At 45.7% G+C, this 22,423-nt stretch overlaps 1 protein-coding gene across 3 annotated transcripts in view; it reads right to left on the minus strand.

Annotated features, from left to right (window-relative positions):
- Nucleotides 1-22,423, minus strand: part of CDK19 (cyclin dependent kinase 19) — a 201,312-nt gene that overhangs the window by 158,564 nt on the left and 20,325 nt on the right. The window contains exons 2-3 of one of the 3 annotated variants that reach the window (XM_090037957.1): nt 11,777-11,894; nt 2,455-2,516 (exon numbers count right to left, since the gene is read on the minus strand). The exons of 1 other annotated variant lie outside the window; for it this stretch is intronic. Coding sequence is in view for 1 of the 2 variants with exons in the window: in XM_090037941.1 (XP_089894067.1) it covers nt 2,455-2,516 (62 nt within the window). In the remaining variant the exon portion in view is untranslated. The remainder of the gene's footprint in view (nt 1-2,454; nt 2,517-11,776; nt 11,895-22,423) is intronic. One more of the 3 variants, XM_090037941.1, reaches the window with a different exon arrangement.

Consider the following 22,423-nt stretch of genomic DNA (forward strand, 5'->3'; position numbering starts at 1 on the left):
TTGGGGCATGCTAAAGGGGAGGTTTAGAGGCACGCATTTGCCCATAAGGCTGGGGTGAGAGTACCCCCCACTTTGGAATGGAGGGGATACCATCAACGTGCCGTTAGGTGTAAGCAGGCAGCCTCCCATTCTGAACCTCAACAGCAAAGACGTGGCGGGCAAGTAGAGGGTGCCAGACCACCCTAATTGGCACGGCAAAGGGGCACTCGCGAGCTCACGGCCGCTCGCGGGGCCATCCGTGACAGCCTCTAAAAAGAATGCCTGAAGAAGTCAAGTCATTATCTTGCTGCTTTATCCCTGAAACTCCATATTTGTTACAATGGATACTGTAAGAAGTGCTAAGCAGTGGAGATAACAGAACGGAACACAAATTAGACTACACGACCCAGATGACGAACAGGAGGTGGCTAACAAGAGTAGCGTGTCTGGCATTAGCAGGGCAGCCCTCACCACACATTCATCGGGCTGCCACACACCCCAAGATAAGGAACTACATTCCAACCTTGATCCAGTAAAATCACAGTATTTGCATTACATACTTAACTATCCCTGTAAATGACAAAACTGTTTCTAAAGACATTAATTTTAATAGCAAAACAAGGCAGGAGTGCATCCTTAAGAAATTACAATGTTTCAAAAGACATTAAAATGCCTGAATCCAAAGATTAAAAGTATTATTCATACAAGTGGCCTAAAGCTCAGGTGCAAATGAAAATTTGAACAATCACAGAAAGAAGCCAGTGCAAAGAAATCAGAAAGGTAATGAAAAATAGAACACAAATGGAAAAAAATAGAATATTTTTGAAGTACAGAAGTAGTTCAGAAGAAAACAAGCCGCAAACACATTTAGAACATTATGCCTAAACATGTTCATGACTTGTGTTTGAAAGTACTGCACCCTTTCACCCAGTACAAATACTGTTTATAAGTAAAGCAGTAACAAGATAACTTCATTAAATGGTTAACCAGAACTGATCCACAAGATACAAGGTATGAACCCACAAGACAGAACTATTTTGGATAAAGAGATGATACAAAAATGAAATGAAGTGGAAAACAAAAGCGTAGCCTCTCATCTCTCAGCCTGTGGAACAGCAGTTCAAATGAACTAGCAAAAGGCTACCACTTGAGATGCGACAAAGCCCTATGACAAAGTACAGCCTGAGGAGCATGGCTATCTAGACTAGTTCCCTGGAGCCCTGGAAAGGGAGGAATCCTGTGCTCATGACTAGTGGTAGAGCAGCAGTTCTTAAACAGGGGTACACAACTCCTTGGGGGGCTGTAAACAGGTTTCAAGGGGTCTGCCTGGGCCAGTCTGGCCTGGTCCAGCCTGGGGAGGAGCTGTCTCAGACCCCAGGGCCGAGGCAAGTCCTAAGGAAGGGGAGGGGGCAGGCCCACCCACCCCAGCCTCCATCTTGCAGGTGGCGCTGCAGGTGGGCAGGTGAAGCTTCGCACTGCTCCAGCTCAGGCGAGTGGGGCCCCAGAGCTCCCCAATGCCAAGCCCCACCCACTGCATCCAAGACCATGCAGACAGAGCTGGAGAGCTGGGCCAGTCCTCTCCCACACAGGGAGCAGTGGCAGCTCCACAGGGGGACTCAGGAAGAAAAAGATCGAGAAGGCCATAAGATAGAGGGCCAAAAATGTCTGAGTAACTTTTGTGTATCGGAAGTATTCCCTCCAATGTGCAAGGAAGAAGGGCTGATGGATCCATGCAGTCACAGGTATTCCAACCTGGCTCCAAATCTTCTATTGCATGGTGATAGGGGAAGAGCTCCGAAAAAGACATACTCCCGAGCAAACAGGTAAGACGCATGCACTGGACTGCCTCGGCATTCTGGAACTTCACCACTGCTACTAGTGCAGCCTGTGGAGGTGGTGGCCAGATTTGTCACTAGCAGACTATCCTCCACCTTGGGTCTGGGTGGACTAAATGAACAGATGCAACAAAAGCTGTGACACATATTCCAATCAAATGTAATAGCCCCTATGATGCCTTCCGCTAAGAATTAAAAAGAAAAAGAGAGAGATGTGGCAGAAACGTTTAATTAACATACAGCAACTAATTAAGATGCTACTCCCAAGATATTCCTTTCCAGTCCTGAAATGAGTGTGGGAAGGAAATATCCCTTAGAGATGAAAGTAAGTACAAAGGGCATCTTTTTCATTCAGAATGGAGACAATGCACTGTACTTCACACTTTGTTCTTCTACTTCTGATCTTGCAAATAAGAAATTCTTACCACTCCAATTTTCAGGAAGAGGTGCTGGAAATGCTTCAGTTTAATTTATGTAAAACAGTTTTACCCAGAATTTGGATTACCAGTATGCCACTGTCTGTTTTATATAATTTAAATCTGCTACACATTGTTGTTTCCTTCTCTCTAAAATGCCACCATACAATGCCAGCCATCCCAGCACACATACAATGAAACCAGAAGGCAGAGCTCCTCTTTACCTTCTGCTGAATATTCTGCTATCTCCAAGGCTTGAAGTCCATACACGAAGCCCTTCTGGAATCTATGAACACAGCAGAAGTAAAAGGCAGAGAAGTTTATGTGGATTTAGAGGTCATACTTCTCAAAACACAACAATGCCAAATTCCTAAATGCTATGCATATTTTACTAATTTGTTCTCCAGTCAATTTATAGACTTATTGGTGCACTATAGTATAAGTCCATGCCCACAAGGTAATTACTAGAACTCAAACTAAATATTTTTTTTAAAAAAATCAAGTTCTGTTGAAAGGAAAGACAAAGTTCCCAATTCAGGCTACTGAAATTACTAAAGTAGAATTAATGTGTGTTGCAAATCCAGGTAATTACAAGTTACTTATATTTTTATATAACCAAAAGGGAAATCTTAAACATAAAACAACGGATCTGATTTTTTCAGAAGAAAATTGAGTTGAGTTAAACAAGTGACATATTAAAAATAATAAGACACAAGAAGTATATAGAAAAAATAAATGAAACAATGCTCCTGAAAACTAGGAAAGCACACATATATGTATGTTACCAGGAACAAAACATACATATGAGTTAACAGGAAAACTAATAACCTACTACTTCAGATTATAAACTAATAGGGAATGGTCAAAATTACTACAATATCTTATTAGAAAGACAATAATTGATTTTGTCTTCATTTTATAAAAATAAATTCAGGTATACTATCAGAGTAGATACTACCAACATAATAACCTTTCTGATTATTTGCCCAACAGTCATCAGTGTCTACAGACTCAACAGGGTAAGTGCTGCTAAAAGAAAAATCTTATTTGTTAACTCCTGCTGCAGACTATGAGTTGTTACTAAGTTCTTATATTCTGCACTTCTATAGAACCTCTTCAAAAGACCTTACAACATTCATGGTAGGACATACATATCCCTATTTTATGTATGGAGGGCAAAGTAGAAATGAGGTTAAATAATGTAGCAAGAAAACACAGTGACTTTGGTGTTAGCTGAATCCAAAATCTTTGTCATAAAATCATGAGTAACTGGAGTCAGGTCAGGGGGATGCCAGGATCTTTTTAAGGGTTGTCACTATTACTGGTACAAAAGGACTTTGCAGGTTATGCAAGGGACAGGTGTTTCTGGACTGCTCCAGTACCATTAGAAGCAGTTAAACCTTGCCCTCTTCCAGTTTTCCATTAACTTCTAAAATTAAGAGAGTTAGAGCAAATCTTCAGATCAGAAACATGCGCTGGTTGTTCATAAATACTTCAGACTGATCATATCTTCAGCAAGTTAAGATTTCCTATTGCTTCTTATTACAGAGGAGCCTATTAACTTCAGTTTTTTTCCCTATCTCTTGTAAATACCTCTACTTTAAGGTTTCATTCTCTTTTCCACTGAATCTCTACCACTATTACTACCAATCTTTTTAAAGAAAGTTCAAGGGACATATCAAAACTAAAAAGTTCTCATCATTACTAATAAAGCTGCTTCCAAGGAACTCTCAGGTGACAAAAGAGAGTAATTATATGCAAGTAAGCTTTCTTCAAATCTATTAATACCAACTCTCCTAATAGTCTGAGAAAAGACATTCATGTTCACAGAAGAGCTGTCCAATTTCTAAGTAGTCAAGGGCTGCATGACCCACAGGCCACACTAGCAGGAACCACATACCCCACACCACATCCATATGATACAGACCACTCCACCGCACTGCACTACATGTCCACCTCCAACGCAGCACCCCATATGGATGACCCCCCGCATCATGCTGGCACCATCCCACCACTGCACTGCATGCTGCACAGCTCTGGCCTCACCCTAAGTGCCCTATAGTGTGTTATGCTGCACTAACCCTTGGAGCAAGTGCAGCACAGAGAACTGGAGGATGGAGGAGACTCCAAGGGCTGTTGAAGTCAGAACAGTAGAGGAAATTATATCAGGGTGGGAGCCCACAGGCTGCTATTTAATCCTTTGCAAGCCACCAATTAGATGGCCCTAATTTAGAGCTTCAAAAAGTATTCAGTTTCTTTTGGTCCAGACAAGATCTTGCCTTCCTGAAAGCAGGAACAATGCAGAGTTATACTTGGGCTTATGTCCTCCCAACACAGCAATATTAAAAGGTAACAAAAATTTGGGAAATCTTTCCTTTTGGGAAAATATATTGCGCAAGAGATTTTGCTGCCCCTGGATGAGAAGCAGCCCTAGCAAAAGAAGGCACTTTCTATACCAAACATACCAGCAATTAGGTGGCAAGACAACTGACATATACAAAGTATCTTAAAAACAGACTGTTGTTAAAGGGCCAACTTCTCTGGCAGGCACACCACAAATTAAGCCCAGGCCCCCCCCCGAACACCACTCTGATCCCCTTCCCCTGCCCAACGTGCCACTCGGCTTTCTGCTTTGAGTTTGGTCTAGAGCTTGAGAACCTCTACTCTAGGCCAGTATGGCTACAGCATGGATACCTGGCAGATAATTTTACAGAACTGCTGAAAAGCCTGTAGCTAAAGATCATTAAAAAACATTAATTACTGGTAACAGTCCAGCTGTGACTAACTCACATAGCTAATCTTTTTTCCTCTCCAAAATATCCCTGGGATATAAACATAGGACAGTAGTCAAAAGGCTGACTATAAGCTAGAGGGATAAGCTTCATCTGGGGAAACCACAAACATTATGAATTTGTATTGCTTTTTTGTTTGTTTTACAAGAAACACCATGTCCTGAAGAGAAATTCTTCTGTAATCACTGACAATTTGCAAGAAAAACAAACTCTTACAGTAAAACCCCAGAGAAAGGACAAGGGCCCACAAAATTCTGCAAGATTGTTTTAATATTACCTTTGTGGTACACACATCAGGAAACTGTAGATACCAGCAAACTCTCCATGGCAGCAGTCAGAAACATTTTCAGGCAGTGGACTGAAATGATCCAGCTCAGGTGAGCAGGTGCTAGCACATGGCTACTGCTACCACACCCACCATTTCTCCCTGCCCTCCTGCCCACAACACAGCATGAGCTAAGCTCTCCACCACCCAACCACAGTGCAGCACGAAGTCCTCCAAGGCTGCCAAACATCCCAGCTCTGCAGGCCAAATACAGCTACAGGCTAGAGGTTATAAACCCCACGTTCTGTGAACCATCTGCCCTTCCTGCTTCCCCAACTCAGCTGAAGTGCCTTCCAGTCTTCAGGGCTAGGGACAAGTTACACATAAACTGGTTTAAGTGATCAGAAACTGGTTTAAAACTGTAACAGAACAGAAGCTCTGTGCACATAAACTGGGTTCAAAATGGCTGAAACTGGTTTAAGATAAACCTGGTTGAAAGTAGTATCAGACTTAGCTGATTTAAGTCAAACCAATGTATGGAACTTCTGTCCCAGACCCCTTCCTGGTTCAAGTTAAATCACAGCCCCCAGCATCCTAGTATGTTTTGCAGCCCTGGGCTGTGCTGTCTGCTTGAGCAAAGCAGGGTTGGCCCTGCCCCCCACTCCCTGCAGGAACAGTGACAGCTGGCTAACAATGGGGTGGGGGTGGAAAACCCGGCTGGTGCAACCCCATCTGCCTGAAAGGGGTGAAGCAACCCCTGCCAGACTTCCCCCCTGACCCCCGGGAGTGGAGGTGGGGCAGGGGCAGGGGCTGGGGCCAGCAGGGGCAGGGACTCCATCCTGGGTCTGTCTGGCTTACTTCCCTGCTCTCTGTTCAAGCGGGGGGGGGGGCATGGCCAGAGCCCACCCAGGCAGTGCCTCAGACAAAGGGCAGGCAGGGAGAGGGATTAAAAATTCCTGGTTTTCCTCTATCCCACAGGCAAAGGGACCCCAGCTGGGGTCTCCTGGCTTTCCTCCATGCTTGCCACTCTAGAAGCAAGGTGCCCATGCCCAAGACGGGAGATAGGGGAGTGTAATTCCCCTCCCTGCCCCCCCTTCACCTGACGTGCTGCCTGGGCCGGAGTCTGGCAATGGCTGGCTCCCCCTTCACCCTCCAGGCAGATCCCAGCTCTTGTCCCTGCAGGCCAGGATGGGGGTTTAAACCCCTCCTCAATCATACTCAGTGGCCTGCCAGGGCCTGGCCATTCCCCTCACCCCCAGGTCAGCTTCCTTTCAGCCTTGCGACTGCTGCAGAAGGGAAGGGAGGGCTTGTTCTAATGCTTGTAGCCTGAGCTACTGCAGGCCTCTGGCTGCATTTCTGGAATCAGAAGTGAATGTCTATTCACTTGCAAATCGGTTCAATCTATGTAGGTTAGACTAACCTGCAAAAATTGAATCAATTCAGACTTGGGCTTTTTGAGTGTCTGTATTTAGCCCAAATCACACAGTTAAGGGTAGTGTGCAAGCCTACAAAATAACATGGAGGCAAGTCTTGGTTAAACTGGCATGTAAACACAAACTGACTTCAGGTTACAAATCTGACTGATTAGGAACAAGAAAGATTAAGTAATCTACTCTGACAGATGGGCACACTGCTTGTTTGTCCTACTTGAAAAAACACCACTAGGCAGAGACTGAAATGGAATCTGTCAGGTCTCATTTCATTCGTTCCAGTTAGGAAGGCCAGCTACCACTGCCAATGGACAATCTGGATATGATTTTTCCCTCCCAGTATAGAGAGATTCAGATATTAAATCATTTACAAAGTTGTATAACAGGCTTAAAAGTTACAAATGCACAATGGGGTAAAGCCTAGTAGATAAAGCTTTTTTAATATTAAAATTAAAACCAGAGCATAAGGCAGAAACAGGCAGTCATTTCAGCTGGAGGGCTGCCAAATGAGTTTTGGCAGCCTGCTCCTTCATAGGAGCCCCGCCCCCTGATCGCCATCTTGGGACCAGAAGTCCCGCCCCTAACCCCTGGCCTTTGCCACTGGACTCTGTCCCCTTGCCCCTTGCCCTCTAGAAATATTTCTTTTGGGAAGGAAGTGTTGCTATCTTGGAACCAGAAAAATAAACAAATCATATACTGGAAGTCAAACACCTATTATAACATATTTTAATTTTATTATAAAAAATATTTGTCATGATTTTTGTTAGTGTAGTGTATATAGTGATGATTGCATAAAACCTCCAAAATAAATTCTTGCTCTTGTATATTGTGTGTGGGGGGAGTGTGGTGAGGCTGGTGGTAGCTGTGTATACGGTGGAGTGTGGGTGGGAGTGGGGGCAATAGGGTATGTTGGGGGGTGTATATGTGGGTGTGTTGTGGGAGCAGGGTGTGGGTGTGTGGCATTTGTTGAGTGTGAGGTAGGGTGTGGGGACCACCCCACATGCTCTCCCCAATGGCGCACAGCTCCTGCTGCTAGCAGCAGCTGCACCAGCATGTGGCCAGGCTCATGCCCCACGTAGGCACTGCCACATAGTGGCGCACAGCTCTGGCCAGCGCTGCACATAGTGGCAAGGAGCACAGCCAGGCTAGCCTGCTTCTATCAAACAGGACTCTCCACAGTGTACATGCAACTGCCAGCACTCGCACACCACTAGGGAAAGCCCTGCGTGCTGGAGTAGGCTGCACCACTCCCACTTGTGCAGGTCCCAGGACTGCCAAGAAGCAGAGGGTTAAGTACTCCCCTCCACTTCTGGCAGAGCCCCAGGATCTGCATGGCAGGGAGCAGTGAAAGCAGTCAGCTCCAGCATGGGGGGCTTCCCCTGGTGATGCACGAGTGCCAGCAGCTGCATGATTGCCGTGGGGCGCCCCACACAAGAGAGGCAGGCTGGCTTGGCTGCACTCCTTGCCACCACATGCAGCGCTGGCCAGAGCTCCACGTTGCCAGGCACGGGGCATGAGCACTAGCTGCCTGCTGCTGCTGCTGACAGCAGGGTCTATGCACCACTGGGGGAAGTTTGTGGGGGATCCCCCCATCACACTCGCACTCTGACCACTCAAGCTCTGCACTCCTGCTGGCCCCCTGGGTACAGGCTCTGTGCTGACACCAGCCCCAAGCTCTGTGCTGCTGCCTAGCTGAAGCCCCCCTGCCACTTCCTACCTGGTGCCCAGAGCAAGCGAGCAGAAGACCAAGAAAGCCAAGCAGGTCCCCAGGCAGCTGCAACAATGGCAGCAGCAGCCCTGTCCAGAAGCTATGTGCTGGCTGGGCCAGACCCTTACACCCACATGGGCTGGGTGGGCTTCAATCAGTTAGTGGGCATCCATGGGCCAAATGAAAGTACCTAGCAGGCCATATTTTGCCCCTGGCATAAGGGCATGTGGTTTTTTTCTATCTGGTTCTTTTTGTTACTCTTCTATATACTTTCAGTAGCTCACTCCCCTACTATGAACTACACTTACTTGTTAAGTCTAATATTAAAACAGAATTGAAGAACTTTTGTGGTAAGGTAAGGTAACTGGCCAGGCTGTGGAGGCAGGCACCCAGCACCAGGTCTCCTAAGCCCCATTCTGCCCCACCACGCACAGAAGGGGAGGAAGAAATTCTCCTCCACTTCCATGTGGCAGCAGAGCAAAGCAGGGCTCAGGTGAGCTTTACTTTCTTAAAACAGCTGAAGAACAGCCTATGTAGTGCTGTTCAGTGGTAATCAGCCCCATGGAAGGCTTCCTCAGTCACAGGCATGGGAAAGCCTGCCCTGAAAAATGCCCAAAATTTGCTCCAGCAAGCCTGCAGCCTGCAGCCTGCTTTTCCCCCTGCTGGAGACTGAATTACAGTGGCCCCTTGTAGCAAAAGCTTGGCTCTAATAAATCAATTAAATATTCTAAAAGAAGTAGAGTGGGGTACGGTTTTTTGTCTGGTTGTTTTTTTGGGGGGGTTGTTTGTTGGGGGGTTGTGGTTTTTTTGCTGTTGTTTTTGTTTTAGGGGGGAGTTGTTTTGGGGTTGTGGGGTTTTTTGTTTTGTTTTGTTTTGTTTTGACACACAGATATGGCTTTACATTATAGATCACAAAGAAACAATGGTCTTTCAGGCACAGCACAAATCTTATAGCTTTACCCTTTCAGTTAAGAGCGATTAGCTGACAGATGTACTTTTCTCTTCCCTGGAAACTTTACTTAGAGCTTATTCAGGTAAGAGAGCGCTAAACTTTCTTTAAGAGTGTAGTATAATAAAACAACCACTTAACCTCACAGTCTGAAATGGAATGCATGCTATACAATCTCTGTTCTCCCACAGAATATTTCTATTTGTATTTTCTGTATACTAAAAAAGGCATTTTATATTAAGGAAGTACAATAATTATACATGTTATACTCCAGATAAATCACTTATTGCATTATGTTTCAAGTTTGTTGGCTAAACAAATATTGGACAATAGATCACAATGGTCAATTCATACAAATACGCAACTTAACTTTCACACAATCATGACAGACAAACATGGCCATTATCTTTTGTGATATGGTCACATTAGACATGAGGAAATATTGTGCCCCTTTCCAACCTTGTGCAAAAGTCCCCTTTGTCACATGCACTTATCCCTGCTCTCTAAAGAGAGTTCTCCAGGCAACTGTATGCAGAAGAAAGCTATGCTGAAGAATCACTCTAATCTTTCTATGGAGAGTAGTAGTAAGGTTGGAAAATCATTCCACCCATTCTACACAAACAGGCATCTACAAAGCAGCTGCCCAGGGCCAAAATAAAATAGAGGCAGAAAAAAACCCCTCTCTCCACAGTTCTCGTCAGGGACATGGAAATACCCCTGCATTCCAAATACTGTCCTGATAAAAGCAAAGTTAGCTTTACTTACAATCACTTCAATAACCAATTTACAAAGTTTATCAGGGAAGCTTTTAGTCTCATCTCAAACTTCAAAGCCACTCCTGTTTATATCCTTAAGTCTTCCTCTTTTTCAACAGCATGGTTTGGATGAAGTTTCACATTGGCACACTACAATATTTTGCCAGTGAACTCACAGGTTAACAGTAATGTAACTTGTACTGTGTCTTTCAGTTGAATAAACAGAACTTGAATTCAATAAAGCAAAAAGTCTAAATGCTAGCCCACCTTTGATGATTTATATGGCACCCTACTCCAGTTGAGATCTTTGTGCAGTGCTATAATACATGTTCATGCAAAAACATAGTAAACAATTTTTTCATTGACATAGAGAATGGACTTGAGAACGGCAGTGTGCACAACTATCAATAACACACTAAAATCCAAAAGAAAATAAACAAAAAAAATCATTTGGTAGCGCACAAGAAAGTTTATTGTAATAAAATGCAGTCTCAGATCAGCAATCACTTGGCAAATAAGTGGCTCTGTCTCTACTTCAGAGATATTTATCTTGCAGGAAGTCATTATCCTCTTCTTTTTTTTTTTTTTATACACATTTTCTTAAACATTTTCTTAACTAAGCTGATTTAGAAGATGAAAAACAAAAATGGTCTTGCATTTCCAAGCCTCCTTTATGCTTGTGGTTTTTGATCTGCGACAAACTGTGTATCATGCAGTTTCAAACACAATTAAGCATTTTAGACAAACAAATGGGCCAAAACCAAGCTCATTTCACATTCAGAGAATGAAGAAAATGTAAAATTTAAGCCAACAACAGTTGACAGTAAATAATTCATTTTAGGCGTCAAACAGCCAGCCCGCTGAGCCATTTCCTCCAGCCCACTGAACTACCAGGGATGGCAAGTGAGGCCTAACACAGAATGCAGGGCTGCTGGGTCCTGGTGGACACAGCCAACCAGCAACAGGAAGATGAGCAAGGGTTGTGTTGACACAGTGTCACACAGCCTGCCATACCATCACCACCCCCACTGCAGGAGCTGCTATCCCTGCTGATCCATGCCCTGGCTTGGATCCCCATGGTTCAGATCTAGCTCAGGACAGGAAAGAGTGTTTGATACCTCTCATTTATGGGACTTCAGTAACCAAAATCAGCAGTATCCTTTTTACTCTAATGTCATAATTTAAAAGTCAAAGACAACTATAGCATTTCAAAAAGTCAAAGACAACTATAGCATTGCTTTCACACATCAACTATTTCAAAACTAAATACAATGATGGTCAGTGGAACAAGTGGTACTCTTCAATAAATCTAAACAAATAATGGATCACCATGTCTCTCTCTCAGGAGTTCTTTTCCAAAGAGAAGGTCTTCCTGAGGGGGACATACACTTGTGTTAGCCCTGAAGTATCAGATATTCTACAAATTAAAAACACATGTGAAAAAGCCTATATTATTCTCTGAAAGACACTAGGGGTTTGCAAAATGGGCCTTATTCAATTTGGATTCAGATTCGGCCTGAATCAGGGGCAGTGATTCAATTAGTCGATTCGAATCGCTGTCCCGATTCTGAATCTGAAGATTCAATACTGATTCGGAGAATCAGCGATTCGGACGTAGACGCAGCTTTAAATGTTTTCTCTACATACCTTGGGGTACCAGCACAGCCCATGAACGCTGATACTGGGGCGGGTGGAGTGTCCCACAGGAGTGTGGGGAAGTCTACCGCATGCTCAGTGGCAGCCCGCCGCGTGCTCGGTGGCAAACCTGGAGATAAACGAAAAGTACTTCTGCGTTTGCTGGGGAGCACATGGGAGGCCCGCTCAGCAATCAGCCACAAGGAGACCTCCGGTCGCCCCCTCAGACCCAAGAGGCACCAGTCACTGAGCCGGGAGGGCACGGGGGGGGGGGGGGGGGGGGGGTTCCCTCATGTGCTCTCCAGAGGACTCGGAAGTGGACCAGAAGTGCTTCTGGTCCACTTCTGGGTCCGCTGCCAAGCACAATGGGGAGCCCCCACTTCTGTAGGACACTCCATCTACCAGCATCACAGCATTCACGAGCCACCTGCTACCTAGAGGCATGTAGAAAAAAACATTTAAAGCTGCATGTCCGAATCACCAAATCTTTCCAAATCGATTTGGAGGGTTCCGATTCAGGTGTTGCCACCCACCCCACACAGCTAAGCTCACCCCACCCCCAGCTCAGCCCCTCCCCCCCACAAGGAAGAGGCTGGCACAGCCCCTGGCCAAGCCCACAGCAGGCAGCCCACCCTTACCCCACACAAATCTGGGGGGGAGGGGGAAGACACAAAGCTCCCCCGGGGATGCGTGCAACAGTAAGGAACCACCCATCTCCCTCCCCACTGACCTGGAAAAGCTACACATGGCTCTGTCCTGATCCCAGCCCCAGGGTCACATTCACTGTTCTGGCTGGGCAACACCTGCCCCACTCCCTCCCTCAATATGGGAACCTTGATCTGAACCTTGAACCCATGCCCTCCCCCCCCCCCCCCCGACATACTAGCTGGACACTGTTCTCTTAAGTTGCCAGGCTGCTGCATTCCTGGCCATGTGCATGCTGCAGCTGCGTGTACGCACATGGTATTTATTGGTGACATTATTAGCTATGCCAGCCAAAAAAGGCCGATGACCAATAACATTAGTTTTCCTTTTATAGTTTCATAGTTGGTAGGGTCAGAAGGGACCTAAGAAGATCATCAAGTCATGATGGGAAAGGATACTGGGTTCAAACAACCCTGGCAAGGTGTTCATCCAGCCTCCCCTTAAAGACCCCCAGGGTAGGAGCCAGCACCACTTCTCTTGGAAGTTGCTTCCAGATCCTAGCCGACCTGACAGTGAAGTACCGTCTCCTGATATCTAGCCTTAATCTACCTTCTGCCAGCTCGTGACTGTTATTTCTTGTCACTCCTGGTAGCGATCAGGGGAACAGGGACTCCCCCAGTGCCTGCTGGTCCCCCCTGACCAGTTTGTAAAAGGCCACTACATCCCCCCCTCAGCCTTCTCTTGTGGAGGCTGAACAGGTTCAGGTCCCGTAGCCTCTCCTCATAGGGCCTGCCTGCTGCCCCCTGATCATGCAACTGGCCTTCCTCTGGACCCGCTCCATGCTGTCCACATCCCTCCTGAAGTGTGGCACCCAGAACTGGACCCAGTACTCCAACTGCAGCCTGACCAGTGTCACATAGAGGGGGAGTATCACCTCCTTGGATCTGCTTCCTGACTGCATCCCCATACTGCCGGCCCATGTTGACCTTGGCATCAATGATGACTCCTAGATCCTTCTCAGCCTCTGCACTGACGAGAAGCAATTTCCCCAGCCTGTAGGTATGGTGCTGGCTCTTCCTCCCCAGGTGCATCACCTTGCACTTGTCAGTGTTGAAACCCATCCTGTTCTCATCCACCCACCCCTGTAACCTGTCCAGGTCCGATTGCAGCCTATTCCTCCGTTCTAGCACGCCTACTTCCCCCCACATCTTAGTGCTGTCCGCGAATTTGAACAGGGTGCTTTTTACCTCCTCGTCCAAGTCACTGATGATGTTGAACAGCGCAGGCCCAAAGACCGAGCCCTGCGGAACCCCACTGCCCACATCTCTCCAGGTCAAATAAGACCCATCCACCACCACTCTCTGGGTGTGGTCCTCCAGCCAGTTAGTGACCCATTTGACTGTGTAGGTGTCAACGCCAGTCTCCTAGTTTTTTAAGGAGAATGGGGTGAGACAGTGTGTCGAAGGCCTTCCTAAAGTCCAGAAAGACTATGTCCACTGCTACCCCACCCCTGCGTCTAAGGATTTCATGACGTGGTCATAGAAGGTCACCAGGTTGGTCTGACAGGACCTGCCTCTAATGAACCCATGCTGAGTGCCCCTAAGCATAATCTCTCCTGCTGGCCCCTCACAGACATGCGCCAGAATAATTCTCTCAAAAAGCTTACCCAGGATCAAGGTAAGACTGACTGGCCTGTAGTTTCCTGGGTCCTCCTTCCTCCCTTTTTTGAAAATGGGAACCACATTGGCCCTTTTCCAGTCCATACCAGAGCACCAGGAGTGCTCATAAAGCCGTGCCAGGGGTCCCGCAATGACCTCTGCCAATTCCCTCAGCACTCTGGGGTAGAGATCGTCCGGACCAGCTGATTTAAATATCTCCAGTCCCTCCAAAAATTCCCTGACTAGGTCCTCACTGACCCTAGGCTGGGGGGAAAAGTGGGGGAACAATCTAGTCCCCGCTCAGAAAAATGGAGGCAAATAAATTGTTAAATAAGTTAGCTTTGCTGCCTGCTACAATGACCAGATTTCCCAGCGTGTCTTGCAGAGGCCCCACATTACCCAGTACCTTTTTTTTTGTTGTTGTTGTTTTTTTACTTCCTATGTATTTAAAAAAGGACTTCTTGTTGTCCTTGATCTGGGTAGCTAGTCCCAGGTCCATCTCTGCCTTGGCCTTCCTAACCACCCCCCTACAGCCCTGAGCAACCACGGTATAGTCCTCCCTGGTGATGGCCCCTCCCTTCCATTGGGTGTATGCCTCCTTTTTAGCTAGGAGATGTTCCTGGTGCTAATCCAATATGACACTGATATATTGGTGCATCTCTATCGTTAACCAATCCAAACTACTGATACTTACAGTTTCTTGGCTGGACACTATGATATCTCAAGAGGTTCTCAGTGAAGATCAAACTATACACTTATTGGAAAAAAAACCACAGAAATAAATTTTGAAGAAATGAGAGGTCTGTGCGATTTTAGAACAGTATTACTTGTAGCAATGGACTAATCAAGAGACATTATCTAAGTGGTACCAAAAGAGCCATTATGTCACTGGACCAGAATTATTTCCCTTTAATGCATATCTTATCCTAGTCACATTAAATTAAATTCTTATCTTTTTAGTATAAACAAAAAAATAACCCTCCATTATTAAATACAAGGATTTGGAATGGAAAAACCTGCCAAAGATGATTATTAGTGTACCTCTATATTCTTACATTTAGGGAAACTAAGCCTCATTTACTCTAGAAGTCTTGAATATTCTTCCCTGGGGCATTCCAAAGATATCCATGGGACAATTAATTCTCTGGAAATTCTGCTTCTTTAAAGTACTTAATGAATTCTCACTCTTGGATCTCAAGCCTCCAGAGCAGTGGTTCTAAACTCAAGGCGCCTTTCAGAAAGTGCCAGCTGTTAGCTTTCACTCATTTGTTGACCATGTACAGGCAACCCCCGCTTAATGCTCATTTTTTCAGGAACCAATTAAGAGCGCTAAGTGAAATGAGCATTAAGCAAAACCAAAAGTATACAACAACCCAAGATTTCACTGATTTCACTTAGCGCTTAGAGAGTTTCATTATAATGCTCTCCATCTTGGGTCATTAAAAACACTTGTGGTCATCAAATACTTTCAGTTTTGCTTAACGCTCATTTCGCTTAATATTTTTTTTTTCAGGAACCAATTAAGAACGCTAAGCAAGGGTTACCTGTATAACCAAGCCCTTCTAAAACACATGCCATCATAAACAACCAACAGAAGTGGAAAAAAAACAAAAAACAACTTATCCCTATCTAACCCGCATATTGCCTTTGTTAGAGCTATAACATCTTTACAGCACAACATTTTGGATCTTTCTTTGCCACCTTGCTGGTGACCCAAATCTGCCACTCTAGGGCAGGGGAGGTGTAGGTCACCCCCCAAAAAGCCACCAACTGACACATCTCCATAGCCTAGGAAACCTAACCCATCTCTATTTGCAAAGAAAATTAAGCACTAAGACTAAATATAATAACCATGCTGAAGAAAGAGGAATTCAGAGAATAAATGAACAGACTAAGTGCCAGTTATTTATCTCCTATCTTTTCCCAGTTAAGACTTTATTCAGAGCAGGTTGGACTGGCAAACCTCCTTACTTCAAAACAATTTTCAGATAAGGCACACAAATTGTCTTATTCTAATTTGTAGTAAAGCCCATGGCTCCATAACATTATCATCTGAGTGTCAGGCTTGCCCTTTTTTTGTGTCTTTACAAAAAACCGAGTAAATAACTGCACTGGCTGTTTCAGTGAGAAACACCCATCTATTACAACTAACATCAAAAGATAATGGGATGCCCAGTAGGTTTGTGTGAGTCGGCAGCAATCCAGTCCGGCTTCAGATGGCAGTGATCTGATCTGGAGCTCCAAACCAGGTTTCCACCTCGATCCAGCCGAAGCGGCTCCAAAGCTTTGGAACCCCCTCGGAGATCTGGCCATAGGGTATAATGGGGAATCAATTAAATATCTATAACTTTGTTGTTTTTGTCTAATTTGGATGAAACTTGCAGGGATGGTAGCCTCTGCTAAGAGCATGAAACCTGCCAAGTTTCAAGAAGATCAATGCAGGGGTTTGGGAGGAACTGCACCTCAAGCTGTGAACAAGAAAAACTCATGACATGGGTGACACTGTGTATGTTACACAGTCCCACAAGCACCCATGTCACGAGTTTTGCCTGTCAGCAGCTAGGGGTGCAGGGCCCCAGAACCCCCCTGCACCAATCTCCTTGACAGGTGGCAGGCTTCCTGGCTGCAGCAGGGGCCACCATCCCTGCAGCTGTCACCCTGCTGCGCCTGAACACTCACGTTGCCATCCATTGCACGAGTTTTGCTTGTCCACAGCTTGAGGGGCAGTTCCCCCCAAACCCCTGCACCAATCTTATTGAAACCTGGCAGGCTTTGTGGCATCACCAGGAGCTACCATCCCTGCAGTTTTGACCCCCCCTGTGTTGTAACACAAATGTGACAGGAGTTTTGATTTCAAGAATTTGGAGTGTGGTTCCCCCCAAACCCCTGCACCACATTTCTTGAAACTTGGCAGACTTCATGCTCTCTACAGAGTCTACCACCCCTGAAAATTTCATCCAAATTGGACAAAAAACAACAAAGTTATAGATATTTTATTGTTTCTCCATTATACCCTATGGCCAGATCTCTGAGGCGGCTCCAGAGGCGCTTTGGAAGCTCCAAACCACTTCAGGAAGCCTAACAAGACCAGCGCTTTGACCCAGACATGCTGCTTCAGACCCTTAAGCGTCCAAAGCTTCTCTGGATCCGAAGCTCTGACCGAAGCCTCGCACAGCCCTAACGCCCAGCTTGTTTAAATTTGTACAGAGTACTTATAGATGACCAGGTGGCTGCTTTACAGATTTCTTTGTGATTTTCTGACAATGAATCTACCACAGCTATGCAGGAGTGAGCTGAAATAATGAACCTGGAGTTGCACTTTTATTTCCCTGCTTCTTGTAGCTGATATATTTTAGCCTTCTGCTAACAGAAGGTTCTGAACTTATTTCTGCTAGACATTAGATAATAAAAATACATACAAAAGGTTTGCCTTCCTGAACTGAGCTGTGGCATGAGTAAAGGTGTGTATACACACATACTTTAAAGGCTCTGCTACCATCTCTTTGGGTTACAGTAGAGCTACACAGAAGACTGAAGGACACTTTCCTATTCCCCTTAATGCTTAGAGTTAATTTAAAACTTGATGATGGAGCTGATTCCACATGCCAAGTTCCAAGCATCTCAGTATGGAAAATGTAGTACTAAGCTCCCAAGAAAAAAAACCTATTATTTCAGACGATATTTAAACTAAAATGATAAATAATTTGATGCATTAGTAAATCAATATTTATTAGTAAGGAGGTATCTTAATAAGTGTTTAATATGGAACCTTTAAAATTGGATTAGACCCCATAAGAAAACAATGCATTTCAAGAGGATGCAGAAGAGTCCCTTCCCTCAAAATGAAATCCATCATCTTAGTGCACTAATGCTATCAAATAAGCAGAGACAAATGGAGTATCTACATTGCCAGCCTTAGCTTCAGTCAGTATTGAAGAAATGTGATAATCTGCCATACTAATATAGATACAGTTAACCTGGGGAAAAACCTCAACCAGACCTATAATATATGGAAAGAGACAGATTCTCCTCCCTCCCCCCATAAGCTAACAGCAGATATTATCTCTCTTCTGAATTCTGGCATAAGAGGCTCTACTAAAAAGCCAAGAAGCTAGGCTGTATCTGCCATATGATGTATGATTAGACTTTTCCATCTGCTTGATGGAAAGCAGGTGATCTGTTCCCTGCAACTGAAAATGCAGAAGAAAGTCTGGTGGTTTTTCAGTACTGGAGCTACATCTCGACTTGTATGCACAGAAAGTTCTGGTCTTCCTCTGAGGCTGTATACATAAGAGACCAAATATCAGAAACCCTACAATGAGAGACTGCGGGACCTGAACCTGTTCAGCCTTCACAAGAGAAGGCTGAGGGGGGACCTGGTGACAGTCCACAAACTCAATAGGGGGGACCAGAAGGGTTTGGGAGAGACCTCATTTCCCCTAGCGCCCCCTGGCATAACAAGGAATAACGGCCACAAGTTGTTGGAGAGGAGGTTTAGATAAGACATGCGTAAGAACTACTTCACAGTTAGGGCGGCTAAGATCTGGAACCAACTTCCAAGGGAAGTGGTGCTGGCTCCTATCCTGGGGGGTTTTAAGAGAAGACTAGATGCCTGGGATCATTTGAGCCCAGTATTTTCTCCTGCCCAGGCAGGGGATCGGACCTGAAGATCTACAAGGTCCCTTCCGACCCTACTTCTATGATGTGTCTACCTCAGTAGTAGTAGTAAAACATTCTTTTTTAAATAAAGATTGAGAAGAAACTCATTCTGCCAGAAAGAATGAAACATGAAAGAGAGTTTCAAGGATGCATTTCCAAACTCAACAGATAGTAAGAAAAGAAAAAACTCCAGTAGTGCAAGGGAGAATCTGCATACGTCTGCTTTGTAAGGCAGGTCGTATAAGACCAAGAAAGACCAAATCAGATGTTCATCCCAAAGAAGGAATGCTTTGGGAATACACTCAAGCCCATGAAGGTTATGTAGCAAGTACCTTCTGGCCATATAACTAGAGAAGTTCAGACTAGAAATAAAAAACAATTTTAAACAGCAAGGAATCACTGGACCAACAGCTGCTGTGAATTCTCCATCACTTGACAGTTTTTAAATTAAGAAAATATTTTTCATAGAGATTTGTTCATTCAATAAGGAATTAATTCAGGGAAGGTTCATGGTCTGTGTAATAGAGGAGGTCAGACTAAATGATTACAATAGTCCCTTATGCATTATAATCTACCAATTTATTATTAAAACATCTGTGGTACACAATTAAATTTGCTCTCCCTCCAACAGCCTTTACATTAAGGTTCTCATTATGTGGGTCAAGTTAGTAAGAAGTTGAAATCAACAACAGTACTCGGTGAATTGTATGAAACTATTCAAAATACTTATGGTTTTGCAGCCTAGGACTGGAGGCCAGGAAAGCGTAGTTTCACTGGCTTCCAGCACAAGCCAGCACGATTAGCAAATATTAAGTGAAAGAAAGAAAGGGCAGAAAGGGAATTACAGAAGGCTCAGTAGGAAAAGCTGGCAACTCCATTCCAACACCTGACTTATTGAAGCTGGAGGACATTTGTACTAGTAACTCCAAGCGATTGAAACTAAATTATTTAAGATGCAGCTACCAAAGTCTTGCAAGCTACCCAGAAGCATGACAATTTTACCAGTGTGGGGTGCAAAGGCCCAAAAGGAATAATATCCACTTCTGCAAAAGTGTAACACAAGACCATTTCCACAGGAAGACACCCTCCTATTTCACATTTAGCTTGCAGATCTTTTGGTACACTTTTTTGTTACTTAAATACTATGTTTTATTTGGGAGGACTGGCTGAAGAGCTCCTGCAGGAGCAAAACCACCTACAGAACTCAGCTGGCTGGGCAACCCACTTACACCGTCCTTACCAAGCAGCACATAATTCCATCTCTTCCTAAAACGGAAAGTGAAATTTACATACACTTACTGAACCTGGCTGATAACTAGATATGGACAGGAAAAAAGCGAGGAGTAAACTGACAGCTCAGGCATACCAAACACACCAATACTAAAGACCTTAATTGGACTTAATTCAAGTAAGACACCCAAAAATGATATGCTTGAATTAACATTAGAAGTGCGACAGTTTAAGAAATCCATCATAGAATCATAGAAGTAGGGTCGGAAGGGACCTTGCAGCTCTTCAAGCCCAACCCCAGCTTGGGCGGGAGAAAAAGACTGGACTCAGATGAGTCCAGCCAGGTAGTCATCAAGCCTCTTCATAAAGATCCCCAGGGTAGGAGCCAGCACCACTTCCCTAGGAAGTTGGTTCCAGCTCCTAGCCGCCCTAACTGTGAAGTAGTTCTTGGGGATGTCTAATCTAAATCTACTCTCTAATAACTTCTGTCTATTGTTCCTTGTCATGCCAGGGGGTGATAGGGGAAACAGTGTCTCCCCTAAACCCTTCTGGTCCCCCCCTAGTGAGTTTATAGACAGTCAGGTTTAGGTCTCACAGTCTTTCAATGTAGGGTCTGCCCTGTAGTCCCCGGATCATGCGTGTGGCCCTCCTCTGGACCCTTTCAATGTTGTCCACATCCCTCCTGAAATGGAGCGCACAGAACTGGACACAGTACTCCAGCTGTGGCCTGACCAGCATCACATAGAGGGGGAGGATCACCTCCCTGGCTCTACCTGAGATGCACCTGTGGATGCACGACAAGGTGCGGTTAGCCCTGTCAACCGAGACCTCGCATTGTCGGCCCGTGTTCATCTTGGAGTCAATAATGAATTCCACTTGCACATACAAACCCTCCACCCAGACAAAGCCCATGGCAGGGCTGGTTTCCTCCCACCCCCTGGCCTGTGGGAGTTGCCCAGGAGACCGGGGGGGCAGGGATTGGGGACCCCCACACCTGTCCTGCAGGCACCTGCCTTAGGGCCCTGGAGGTGCAGGTGAGGGAGCTCCAAGAGGAGCTTAGCAGGCTGAGGGGAATCAGGGAAGCGGAGGATGAAATTGACAGATATTTCCTTTCCCTGCAGGGCCACACACCCAAGGAAGAAGCACCTCGGGAAGTGCCCTCCACTGCAGAGTGGCAGATGGTCACCTCCAGAACCAGGGCTGCTCGCAACACAACAGTACCACTTCCTCCACTTCAGCTGGAGAACAGGTACAAGGCCCAGGCAACTCTGGAGGAGAAGGAAGGAGAGGAGGCAACTCCACACTCTCCATGAACCGAGCAAGCTGAAGGAGCTAAGCAGTCCTGGAGGAAAAAGCGTCGAGTGATCGTCATAGGTGACTCCATCCTGAGAGGTAAAGAAGGCCCCATCTGTCACCAGGACCCCTCAACACGCAACGTCTACTGCCTACCCAAAGCAAAGATTCAGGATGTGAAGGGGATGATCCAAGCCATGATCCAGCCCACCGATTACTACTCCATGGTCTAATCCTTGTGGGTACTAATGATGCAGCCAGGAGAAGCCCTGATCACCTGATGGCGGACTACTACACTCTGGGAGGCATGCTGAAGGAGGTAGGCGCACAGGTGGTTCTCTCTTCTGTCCTACCAGTGAGTGGACACGGAAGATGGCATGCGACGTGCATCGCAGACACCAGCTGGCAGCTTCGGGAATGGTGTCTCAAGGTGGGCTTTGGCCTCCTCGACAACGACCCACACATCATGACAAGAGATATGCTCGGATGGGATGGGCTTCACCTTTCCCCTTAAGGTAAGCGTGTGTTTTCTTCTAGGTTGGCAGATCTCCTCCGGCGGGCTTTAAACTAGGCTCGCTGGGGGAAGGGGAAGACGAGGGCAGAGGAAGCCTAGGACTGCCAAACCAAGCAACACCCACAAGTGCACCCCAGCCTACACCGATGAGCAGAACATATACACAGGTAAGCAACAGGGGCCAGGGCAATGCTGCAAGTAAGGGGCCAGTGCACACATCCTCAGGAGGCCTCAAATGCCTTTACACAAATGCTTGTAGTACGGGAAACAAGCAAGAGGAACTTACCCTCCTGCTAGCTGACACCAACCCAGACATAGTGGAGCTCACTGAAACGTGGTGGGACCCAATGCATTACTGGGCGGTGAATATCAAGGGCTATACACTGTACGGGAGGGATAGGACAGGGAGGAAAGGTGGGGGCGTGGAATACACATCCTCATCAATTAGCAAAGAGTCAGAGGAGGGGCACACTGAAGTGCTCTGGGTTAGAATTCAAGGCAGTCAAGGGGAAACAGATTTAACAGCGGGGGTCTACTACAGACCACCCAACCAAGGGGAAGAGCTAGACCAGGAATTCTTAAGTCAGCTCATGGAGGTAGTTAGGTCAAAGGACATGGTCATTGTGGGGGACCTGAACTTTCCAGACATCTGCTGGGAAG

The sequence above is a fragment of the Crocodylus siamensis genome, chromosome 1 (genome assembly GCF_052110815.1).
Source record: "Crocodylus siamensis isolate JL-2025a chromosome 1, ASM5211081v1, whole genome shotgun sequence".
In the NCBI taxonomy this organism is placed as follows: domain Eukaryota; kingdom Metazoa; phylum Chordata; order Crocodylia; family Crocodylidae; genus Crocodylus; species Crocodylus siamensis.